The sequence below is a fragment of the Dermochelys coriacea genome, chromosome 6 (genome assembly GCF_009764565.3).
Source record: "Dermochelys coriacea isolate rDerCor1 chromosome 6, rDerCor1.pri.v4, whole genome shotgun sequence".
NCBI lineage: Eukaryota > Metazoa > Chordata > Testudines > Dermochelyidae > Dermochelys > Dermochelys coriacea.
The window spans coordinates 54,585,778-54,597,949 of NC_050073.1; the positions used below are offsets into that span (position 1 = coordinate 54,585,778).

The 12,172-nt window shown below is 49.9% G+C and overlaps 1 protein-coding gene across 1 annotated transcript in view; it reads left to right on the forward strand.

Moving 5' to 3' along the window:
- CREB3L1 (cAMP responsive element binding protein 3 like 1) overlaps window positions 1-2,600 on the forward strand; it is a 66,152-nt gene extending 63,552 nt beyond the window's left edge. Inside the window, 1 exon segment of the mRNA XM_038408034.2 lies at window positions 546-2,600. Coding sequence (XP_038263962.1) covers window positions 546-582 — 37 coding nt within the window. The 3' untranslated portion in view covers window positions 583-2,600.
- Window positions 2,601-12,172: the final 9,572 nt, after the last annotated feature.

The window sequence follows — 12,172 nt, forward strand, 5'->3', positions numbered from 1 at the left end:
TCTAGAAAGTGGAGTTGCTCTGGCATAGTAACCAGTAGACATAAGGGGGCTGGATGGCTAAAGGGTTCCAACATTTGCAGGCTGGTCAGTGCCAAGGAGCAATGGGCTGGGACTGTGAGACTCCATCTTGATCAGTACAAACCAGTACCCACAGCAAAAGACACCCCCTCCTATTTGACCCTCTTTGTTCCCATTGTAGACAGTCTGAGCAGTGAGGCCATCATAGAAGGGGGCACAGAGATGAGACTGAAGTTTCCTCTCACTCCTCACCCTGCTGAGCAGAAGGGCAGATCAGCTAGATGCAGATCAGTGAGTGGGTGGGGAATAAAGGGAGAGGATAAAAGGGATCCCAGAGGAGTTCTCTGCTCCCAAAACTGAAATAAGTGGAGGTCTGAAAGTAACTCTCCTGGGATTGTGGAAAGAAGTGGGACCAGTGGGTGGGAAAGAAAAGGCTGCCCTCCCTTGGCTAGGGTTGGAACAGTGCCCAGGGCTGGGACTAGTTGGCAAACGCAGCAAATCTGATTGCTGTATTTTCTTTCCCGTAGGGAGGCACGCTCCAGTGATGCAGCTGAATCTTTGTAGCAGTTGCCAGACCTCAAGGCCTCGTCCCTCTGGATGCAGACTCCCCTCCTCGCTGAGTGATTGAGGGGACTTGGTGGGAGAGGACACTGCATTCAGACACTCCCATGCTGGTCTTGAGTTCAGCCTGTCACTTCCGCACAGCCCATGTTAGTGCTGATCTCTCGGATGGGATTCACAGTGACTGCCAGAACCAGGGATTGTGTCTGGCCAAGCCCTTCTCTCCTCCCCGTGTGAGCATTGCTTCAACTGTGTGTGTTCACCCTGTTGCTGGGTTGGAGGAGGAGGAGATCTGTATGTGACCACAGAGGTATCCAACTCATTCCTCAAAGCCTCCAGATTCGGGGGCAGTGCCCAATTCTGTACCCCTTGCTCATGTCAGATGCACCTGAAGGAAAGAGAACTGAGTTTATTGCCTATTTGAAAGGGTATGGGCATGGTAACTTTGGGGCTAGTCTCCTAGAGAATTTGGGAGTGAGATAATTTCCTCCCCTCACTCCATGGTTAATATGCTTCTGCCTCAGCTGAGAGAAGACCTACCTTGATCTAGTTGTCTTTTGCCCACGTAACTTCCATTCTGATCATCTGCAGAGATTGGCGCACAGATTTCACGGGGAAGACCCCAGACTCTGATAAATAGACTTAAAATTCAGTCCGCAGCTCCTAGGAAACCAGAGCTCCCTAAGACAGAGCATGATCCTCCCTGCCCACTCCCCACAGACCGTTCCTTATGGAATGAAGTTCTCTGTTGTGTGATGGTGGGTCCCAATATCCACAATAAACGGAATAAATGAGGGTCACCAAAGAGATCTGTGGGTCTCTGCTCTCTAGATGCTGGCATCAAAGTTACCAAGCTCTTCACCCCTTTAACTCCAGACTTGCTGAATCTGGTGTTGAAACTGTCTCATCTCTAGCTGTGTGTCAGAGGCCTCACTCCAACCCAGGGAGGTTCCCCCCCAGAAAAATCTCCCTGTAGCTCCCAGATGCTAGGTTTGGTCCCTTCTCCCTACCAATAAAGGCCCTGCTTGAAGAGTTGCATGTTTCCTTGCTCCTCTTCCCTCAGCTGCTCCTTGTTAAAATAATTGTTCCAGGTCCAGTGTCTGGAGCCGTCCCTGAGACCAGACCTGGTCTGGGTTGCCCTACTTTTGTAAATCGGAGTTACCATGTCCATGCTAGTTCTCACTCTCCTCCAGACACTTCTTTGGCTCATTTTTCTCAACCTCCCGCAAAATAATAATAATAAAAAGAAGTCCCCCCTCAACACCTTGCTGCTGCCCTTCTCTCTTCCTCCACCCTGAGACTGCAAATAGGAGGTGACTCCCAGAGGAGGAGGGATGGGAAGGCTCTCACTGACTTGTAGGCTTCAAGTCAAGGAGCAGGATGGCGCAGGAGGGCTGCCCTTACTTCCCTCTCTTCTCCATTTTGTATTGTTTGTCTCTTGGAGCCTCTTGGGACAGACCAGGACACAGCAAACCCCAGCCATGATTCCACATGCACTCTGCCATGGGCATGGGAAGCGGAAGATCCTTCAGAACAACTCTGCTCCAGTCAAGATCCACCCAGGACCCACTCACCAGATACCACCGTACCTCCCTTCCTTGTGCCCTGCTCCAAAGTACAGAACCACTGTCAGGTCTTAGTATACCCTCTTCCCCCACATCTCCTTACCCAACAATTCCACTATGCACCGCCCACACGGGCCTCCCATTCACACCATTGTACAGAGACCAAGAGCAGAAATTGTTTGTACATAATGAACCTTATTTTGTATTATTGCCGATCCCTTAAGATATTGTATTTTGGAGACTCTCTGATCTTATTTTCAGTATTGTATTTTATTAAGAGTTAGTGCGGGCTTGGCCTCTATGAATTTCCTCCCTTTTGGGGACTCTTTTTTTCCCCATATAGCCCTGCAGCTGCCTTTTCCTTTGTTTTGTTTTTTTTTAAATCACTTTTTCCCTCCTGTCACTTGCTCTGCTTTCGCTTTAGAGAAGCAAAATTAAAAAAAAGATGCAGCATCAGCACTTTGTTTGGGCCTTTTTTTCAGTTGTTATCTTGCTAACTTGTATGTGCAGCATTGTCCCTAACGTCTAGTGCTCCCACCTCTCCCTACATGCACAGAATTCCCCAAACAGTGGGACCAGAGGTGGTGATCAGAGGTGGCATCTGAGCATGAACTTGAAATTCTGTTTTTGCCTGAGCCAGTGACTTGTTTTGTAGCTATGGGCAAGTCACAACCACTGTTACTCCTGAGGACATTCTGTGCCAAAAAATGAAAACTTCTGCACACAATATTTTAAAATTCTGCAAGTTTTATTTGTCAATAAGTAAATGCAGAGACTCCAGTATGGAGTGGGAAGCATAGGACACTGGCTGTACGAAGGTGGGAGATCACCCTTCAGGTCCCCCACCCCGGGACAGGGACTCGGTGGTGAGGCTGCACCCAATCCTGACAAAGCACAAGGCCTGGGCCTGCCCCTTTGCGCAAGGCGCACTAGGTATGGGACAGGCGGGCTCAACCAGGCAGAATCCAAGTGTGGGGGGATCCAGGTGTGGGGTGAGAGGATTCGGTGTGGGACAATCTGGGTGCAGGCAGCTCAGTGGGGGGTCTAGGTGTGGGAGGATCTGGATGCACAGAGGCTCGTTGGGAGGGTCCAGGTGCAGGGACAATGGGACTCTGCAGGTGCTTCCAGGTGAAAGTGGTTGGAGCTCAGCGGAGGGGTCTGGGTGTCTCAGGAGGGGGGTCTGAGTGCTGGGGGAGTGGGGCTTGGTAGGGTGGGGGTCTGGTTGCAGCAACTTGGGGGGTCAGTGGCATGAGGGTCTGGCTGTGGGGGCTCAGGGTGGTGTGGGGGGTGAGGCTCATCAGGGTGGGGGGTTGAGTGCAGGGATCTCAGTGGGGGGGTGGTCTGGGTGCAGGGGTGGGGGTCCAGAGGCAGGGGGTCAGGGAGCAGGGGGCTCCAGATACAGGGGTTGAGATTCAATGAGGTGGGGTTTGGGTATGGAGGGCTAGAGGGGTTCTGGGTGTACAGGGTGAGGCTTGGCAGGGGTGGTCTGTGTATGGGAGGTCCAAATGAAGGGGGGTTGGGCAGATGTGGGAGCCGCTTCCTGTACAGTGACCCCTGCCCCCGCAGTTGAGGAGCGATGGGGGGCAGAAAGCAGGGGAGGATGCTGAGCTTCCTGCAGCTGGGGGAAGTTTCTGGGGGTGAGTCTGACACAGACCCAGCCACTCCTTGCAAGGGAAGAGGAAGTCCCATCCTCTCCTGCCTCCAGCCCGGCCGGGACTAGTAGCTGATCCCGGCTCAGGTCTGCCGGTTGCCTGAAACGATGGAACTGCTCCTGCAGCTTCCCTTTGCTTCCCTGTGAGAGAGTCATTTTTTCAGCCTCAGCTTCCACATCTGTAACACAGGGCTACTGCCTTCCTCCCAAGGGTTGGTTAGGATTATGAACAAAAATGTAAAGTGCTAACAATGGGCCTAGAGCTGTTATGTCTATGGATGGGGGTATCATTAGTAGATCCATAAGTAAGGTTTCGTTACAGTTAAAGCAGCACTTAAATCTCTTTGCTAGCATCATGACAAAATGTCTGCACCTACTTTTAGGGTAAAGATTTGGGGCCTGTTTCTCTATTATCCTGCACCTGTTGTAGCGATTTACACCAGCGAAAGTGGTAGCATTTAACACCTACTTTGCATAACGTGCAGGGCAATGGAGAATCAGGCCCTTAGCTTTCTAGAAAGTTCCAGATGGCTCCATCCCAGATTGTGGGATTGAAGTGGCCCCTTCTTATGTTTCCATGCTTGTGGTCTGCATTTTGTTCAGACCCCTCTGACTGGCTGCTTTCACATCTGGAACCTTATGGAGATGGAAAAGGTGCGAATCTGAATTGATGTCACCCATTAAAACAACAGGGCTTGTTATTTCTGACCATTTTCTTTGTGGAGAGCTGAATGGACCCACTCCCTAACTGGGGCGTGAGATGCTCTGTCTTTGGGTGAGCTTGCACCCGAGGATCTGATGTAGTGCCTGTGGCTGCTTACTCTCTGACATGAGGTCTCTCCAGAGTCCCTTTGCAGGGAGAGGTGGCTGCCCCACTCTATTTCAGTCCACATCATAAAGGAGAGAAAAGGAAGTCTCACTTTCCTTTTTGCCCTATGACCCATGTGGCTGCAGTTTGTATCCTGACCTGGGATGGGCTGCACTTGCCGGTCAGTCAGTGACATGCATTTAAAATAACGCACACTCTTTAGGTGACATCTGGCAGGGTCTGTCACCAGGGGAAGAGGGTGAGGCAGAAAGTTGTTGAGAGAGGGAATGTATTCAGGTCTGGCTTTTCCCTCTATGCATTTCTGGTGTGGGGGCTGCTCATCGTTTGCAGCCCTTAGATGGGTTTAAGTAGAGATTGGAGGAGTTTTCTCTCTGGTACCTTTCCTAAACAAACAACCAGCTAACTCTGTGATAGCATGTAAGATTCCATCCCTCCCCATTGTGCCCCTTCCAGAGGTAAGTGTGTGTCTCCCTGTATCTTGTGATCTTTTAGCTCTCCAATGATGGAAACACCAGCAGGAGAGGGACCACCTTTTTGTTTTCTCTGTGGAGCCTCCCCGAGCTCATCACACAAATAAGGACTCATCACCTCTTCCTTTGCTATTCCCACACATTCAGGGCAAGTGACTCAAGAATAGTGCTCTTAAAAGGAAGCGTTCTGAACTTCTGAAGGCTCCAGCCCTTTAAAACTGATGAATGCTGAGAAGACCAGACCTTCTTGCTGACAGCAGCCAATTTCCCTTCATCTTCTTGAAACATCCTCTTGCTATCAAAGTCCACAGGCTAAATTGTGGAGCTGTGAAAAATATTCATTTTAGGATCCTTTGATCATTGCTATAACTCCCAGACAATCACAGCTCTCACTTTAACTGCAATGACTGACTGGATCAGAACAACAAGAAAATTAACTAGCAAGAGAGTTAGCACAGGGAGAAGGTCCTAGGTCCACAAAGCCAGAATTTGGGCACCTAAACTCAGTGTGTAAGTTTTCAGAATCAAAGTTCCCTCGGTGCCTATGTTTCAGGATGTGTACGTACACCTGCCTCCCTCTAGGCGGTTAGATGCATCACTCCTGCCTAAGACCCAGCGTGAGCCATGAACCAGGGACAGACAGGAGTTCGGCCACATATATCCGTGTGGGGGTCCAATCCAGTAGGTGTGCTCAGAGGCTGCCTACCAGAGCAGGTCCAATTCAAAATCTCAGTGGAGGTGGAGCCACTGCCATCCACCTTGTAACTTTTAGCCCCGTGGTTGGAGCACACACCTGGGACATGGGATTCCCCTGTTCAATTCTCCCCACTCTGCCAGAGGGGGAGAAAGGATTTGAATAGGGCGGTGTTGTAACCACTGAGCTATGGGATAGTCTGATGTGCGGCTTCCTCAGGTTCTCCTGTTGAAGCTGTTCCAGGTAAATAATTAAAGCGTTATCAGAGCAGGGGGCCTGGGCCCTGTGTCTCCTGCCTCCCAGGTGGGTACCCTAAGACTGCACTGCAGACTCACTCTCATGCTCTCTCTGATTAGGGTAACCATTCATTTTGACCAGGACAGTTCCTTTTTTAAGCCCTGTCCCAGCCGTCCTGACTTTTTTTGGCAAAAGTGGCATTTGTCCTGTTTGCTCTCGTCAAACTGATCAAGTTGGCAAGAGAGAATGGGAGAAATGTTCACTTTTGTCAAAAAAGTGGGGTGCTGTGCGAGGAACATTTAGGGGGGAGTGGAGATGCCAACCCCTTGCCTTGGGAAGGCTGGGCTGGAGGGCGGGGGAGGAAGGGTTCCAGTTTGTGGGGGGCCAGCAAGATTCCAGCAACAGCCTCGCGTGGAGGGCTGGTGTAGTGGCACAAACTGCTCCCTGGCAGAATTTCCTACGTAGGTTGTACTGAGCATGCTCGCATGGACTGAGTAAGCTCAGCGTGCTGCCCATCCTTACATGGCAGTAACTGCTACTGGTGGGAAACGTGCAAGTTGCAGTTTGTGCCACTACTATATCGACAGGGTTCGAGAGACCAGTGACAGCCTCGCGGGGGGGGGCACCTTGGATAAGCCTTGGAGCCAGCCCTGTGGTGAGGGGGCCCTTTGGGAAATATGGTCACCCGATCTCTGACACAATGGCTCCTTTCAGAGTAGCAGCCGTGTTAGTCTGTATTCGCAAAAAGAAAAGGAATACTTGTGGCACCTTAGAGACTAACAAATTTATTAGAGCATAAGCTTTCGTGAGCTACAGCTCACTTCATCGGATGCATTTGGTGGAAAAAACAGAGGGGAGATTTATATACACACACAGAGAACATGAAACAATGGGTTTATCATACACACTGTAAGGAGAGTGATCACTTAAGATAAGCCATCACCAGCAGCAGGCGGGGGGAAAGGAGGAAAACCTTTCATGGTGACAAGCAAGGTAGGCTAATTCCAGCAGTTAACAAGAATATCTGAGGAACAGTGGGGGGTGGGGTGGGGGGGAGAAATAACATGGGGAAATAGTTTTACTTTGTGTAATGACTCATCCATTCCCAGTCTCTATTCAAGCCTAAGTTAATTGTATCCAGTTTGCAAATTAATTCCAATTCAGCAGTCTCTCGTTGTAGTCTGTTTTTGAAGCTTTTTTTGTTGAAGGATAGCCACTCTTAGGTCTGTAATCGAGTGACCAGAGAGATTGAAGTGTTCTCCAACTGGTTTTTGAATGTTAGGTTTCAGAGTAGCAGCCGTGTTAGTCTGTATTCGCAAAAAGAAAAGGAGTACTTGTGGCACCTTAGAGACTAACAAATTTATTAGAGCATAAGCTTTCGTGAGCTACAGCTCACTTCATCGGATGCATTTGGTGGAAAAAACAGAGGAGAGATATATATACACACACACACAGAGAACATGAAACAATGGGTTTATCATACACACTGTAAGGAGAGTGATCACTTAAGATAAGCCATCACCAGCAGCAGGGGGGGGAAAGGAGGAAAACCTTTCATGGTGACAAGCAAGGTAGGCTAATTCCAGCAGTTAACAAGAATATCAGAGAAACAGTGGGGGGTGGAATGTTTTGAATGTTATAATTCTTGACGTCTGATTTGTGTCCATTTATTCTTTTACGTAGAGACTGTCCAGTTTGGCCAATGTACATGGCAGAGGGGCATTGCTGGCACATGATGGCATATTTCACATTGGTAGATGCGCAGGTGAACGAGCCTCTGATAGTGTGGCTGATGTGATTAGGCCCTATGATGGTATCCCCTGAATAGATATGTGGACAGAGTTGGCAACGGGCTTTGTTGCAAGGATAGGTTCCTGGGTTAGTGGTTCTGTTGTGTGGTGTGTGGTTGCTGGTGAGTATTTGCTTCAGATTGGGGGGCTGTCTGTAAGCAAGGACTGGCCTGTCTCCCAAAATCTGTGAGAGTGATGGGTCGTCCTTCAGGATAGGTTGTAGATCCTTGATGATGCGTTGGAGAGGTTTTAGTTGGGGGCTGAAGGTGATGGCTAGTGGCGTTCTGTTATTTTTTTTTGTTGGGCCTGTCCTGTAGTAGGTGACTTCTGGGTACTCTTCTGGCTCTGTCAATCTGTTTCTTCACTTCAGCTGGTGGGTATTGTAGTTGTAGGAATGCATGATAGAGATCTTGTAGGTGTTTGTCTCTGTCTGAGGGGTTGGAGCAAATGCGGTTATATCGTAGAGCTTGGCTGTAGACAATGGATCGAGTGGTATGATCTGGATGAAAGCTAGAGGCATGTAGGTAGGAATAGCGGTCAGTAGGTTTCCGATATAGGGTGGTGACCATTATGTGACCATCGCTTATTAGCACCGTAGTGTCCAGGAAGTGGATCTCTTGTGTGGACTGGTCCAAGCTGAGGTTGATGGTGGGATGGAAATTGTTGAAATCATGGTGGAATTCCTCAAGGGCTTCTTTTCCATGGGTCCAGATGATGAAGATGTCATCAATGTAGCGCAAGTAGAGTAGGGGCATTAGGGGACGAGAGCTGAGGAAGCGTTGTTCTAAGTCAGCCATAAAAATGTTGGCATACTGTTGGGCCATGCGGGTACCCATCGCAGTGCCGCTGATTTTAAGGTATACATTGTCCCCAAATGTGAAATAGTTATGGGTGAGGACAAAGTCAGAAAGTTCAGCCACCAGGTTAGCCGTGACATTATCGGGGATACTGTTCCTGACGGCTTGTAGTCCATCTTTGTGTGGAATGTTGGTGTAGAGGGCTTCTACATCCATAGTGGCTAGGATGGTGTTTTTAGGAAGATCACCAATGGACTGTAGTTTCCTCAGGAAGTCAGTGGTGTCTCGAAGATAGCTGGGAGTGCTGGTAACGAAGGGCCTGAGGAGGGAGTCTACATAGCCAGACAATCCTGCTGTCAGGGTGCCAATGCCTGAGATGATGGGGCGTCCAGGATTTCCAGGTTTATGGATCTTGGGTAGCAGATAGAATACCCCAGGTCGGGGTTCTAGGGGTGTGTCTGTGCGGATTTGTTCTTGTGCTTTTTCAGGGAGTTTCTTGAGCAAATGCTGTAGTTTCTTTTGGTAACTCTCAGTGGGATCAGAGGGTAATGGCTTGTAGAAAGTGGTGTTGGAGAGCTGCCTAGTAGCCTCTTGTTCATACTCCGACCTATTCATGATGACGACAGCACCTCCTTTGTCAGCCTTTTTGATTATGATGTCAGAGTTGTTTCTGAGGCTGTGGATGGCATTGTGTTCTGCATGGCTGAGGTTATGGGGTAAGCGATGCTGCTTTTCCACAATTTCAGCTCGTGCACGTCGGCGGCAGCACTCTATGTAGAAATCCAGGCTGCTGTTTCGACCTTCAGGAGGAATCCACCCAGAATCCTTCTTTTTGTAGTGTTGGTAGGAAGGTCTCTGTGGGTTAATATGTTGGTCAGAGGTGTGTTGGAAATATTCCTTGAGTCTGAGACGTCGAAAATAGGATTCTAGGTCACCACAGAACTGTATCATGTTCGTGGGGGTGGAGGGGCAAAAGGAGAGGCCCCGAGATAGGACAGATTCTTCTGCTGGGCTAAGAGTATAGTTGGATAGATTAACAATATTGCTGGGTGGGTTACGGGAGCCATTGTTGTGACCCCTTGTGGCATGTAGTAGTTTAGATAGTTTAGTGTCCTTTTTCTTTTGTAGAGAAGCAAAGTGTGTGTTGTAAATGGCTTGTCTAGTTTTTGTAAAGTCCAGCCACGAGGAAGTTTGTGTGGAAGGTTGGTTCTTTATGAGAGTATCCAGTTTTGAGAGCTCATTCTTAATCTTTTCCTGTTTGCTGTAGAGGATGTTGATCAGGTGGTTCTGCAGTTTCTTTGAGAGTGTGTGGCACAAGCTGTCAGCATAGTCTGTGTGGCTCCTGCATCACTGCAAACAAATACTTCAATAGTAATTGGGCCAGAGAGGGAGGATGACTCCTTAGTCCAGTGGTCAGGGCTCCCACCTGGGAGCACAGAGACCCAGGGGCCAGTCCCGTCACTCTTTCATTATTTCATTATTTTGCCACAGTGGAACAGGAGAGATTGAGGGAGGCCCCTTACCTCACATCTGGTGACCCCAGAGCTCAGTGGCTAGAGCACTCTCCTGAGAGGTGGGAAACCCCTGTCTCAATCCTTTCTCCCACTCAACAAGTGTGTGTATGTAGGGAGGGGATTGAACCTGGGTCTCTTACATCCCAGGTGTGTGTGGTAGGCACTGGGTTACAAGCTGAGCATCACGTCTTCCTCCAGCTGTTTTGTGTGAAGTGAGCCAGGCACCCAACTCATCCCGGTGAGACTCACCTTAGGTGCCTCAGCCATAGGCTGGCTCCCATTTGTGGATCACTAAGCCAAGATAGGCACCTCCTTGCAGCCCAGCCCCAGGCACCTACCTCTGGAAGGGGCACCCCCCTCTCACCAGCATCTCCCATTGGCTAGCTGAGGTGGCTCCCAGCCTAGCATACTGGCTTTTGTGGATCCCATTGTAAGGCACCCAGCTCTCCCCATTCCTTGCATAGGGAGCCTAGGCGCCTAGCCCAGGCTTTGTAGATCACAGTGTTGTTCCTGTGATTTCCTAGGGCCCATGAAGCTCAGCGTTGCAATGCTGAAGTCCCTTCATGGATCCCAGTGAGTCCCTTGTTTACAAGCCACCTCCAGTCTCACTTTATTGCTCAGCTCAGTCTCCTACCAGCTCCAGCTGACCAGTGCTTCAAACTCTGCCACCACCAGACGTGAAAAGTGCAGTAACCAGATAGCACTTACAATTCTTAAAAGTTCCATACAAGCTCTCCTGTGTTTCTCAGTGAAGGTCACCTTGCAGGCCCCCATTCCCTGGAGTTCTGCCCCAAAGACCCACCTCAAGCCTAAATCTTCATGCACCTGTTAAAAGCCCACGTTATTCTTCCAAACAGCTGGCCAAGACAAAGTTTGCCAAAGTTTGTATGGAGAGCCAGTTAGGGGAGGTAAGCAGCGCTGGAGTTCCTCCCCTCAGCATGACATCCCCCTGCTTCCCTGTCTGGCTGAGTCTCGCCCTAGGGTTCAGTGATAATAGGCAGTGACTCCGAAAGCAAAGACCCAAGGACTTGGCTCCCTTAGCTAACCTGTTCTGTCCCAAACTCGTAGCCAAGTGGCAGGAAATGCCCAGATGGGCTTCGTGCTGCAATGATGGGCTGTCCCCATCCATTCCCTCTTGTCCCTTCCCCACAGAGATACAGCAGCTGCCAACCTGCAGAGACCCACCCTTGAATTAGAAAATGCCCTTGCTAAATAGGGAGAAGGGAGAGGTGAGATGAGCTCCCCAGGATTCCATTCCAGCCCCCCCTCAGAGTCCATCCATTGCCTCAGCAGCAGCTGCTAGCTACCCCCAGAGACCACGCAGTTGGGGCACCACACCTCACACCAGAGCTGTTCCCAACTGAAGACCAAGATAGGTTTGCTCCCCTCAGTGGCAGAATCAGGTACTGTATGCAGCAGATTCCCTGAAAACTCCAGCCCCACACCCTGACTTGTCCTACTTCAGCTGAGGAGATGGGCAGGAGAGAGCTGAAGCTGGCACAGACCCTACAAAGGCCCATGGACTCCCCCATCTCTCCTTGCTCAGTCTTTGCCCTGGGTATTATATCACTTGCCCCTTCTCCACCCTCCCATCTTTTCCCTTCTGGTGCACAGGGGCCAGCCGTGGGCTCCAAATGCAGGCAAAGCTCCCAGTGGCTTGCCTGCAAAAGAACCACAAAATACAGAGACAGTGAGGCCTTCCCGCACAAAAACAGGATGACAGCAGAAATGGACAGGAAAGGAGAGAGAGAAAGATATGTTTATCATCCTGCTCTTCTCTCCTGTGCCAGGATATTTATTAGCTGCAGCTCCTGAAACAATATCCTGCAGCTGGGACTCCAAGTTCTGGGAGCTGGTGCACCAGGTAACTCAGGAGACCTTGCAAACACAGGCCTCCCCGAAGCCCACTGCATGTAGCCACAGCCTCAATACAGTCATCACCAGTAAGAGAAATATGTCACAGGCAGCCACCCCCAGCTAATGCTGACTAAGTTCTCCCAGGGAGAATGGAAATCACCCCCCACAACCCCAGAATCATTGCAGATG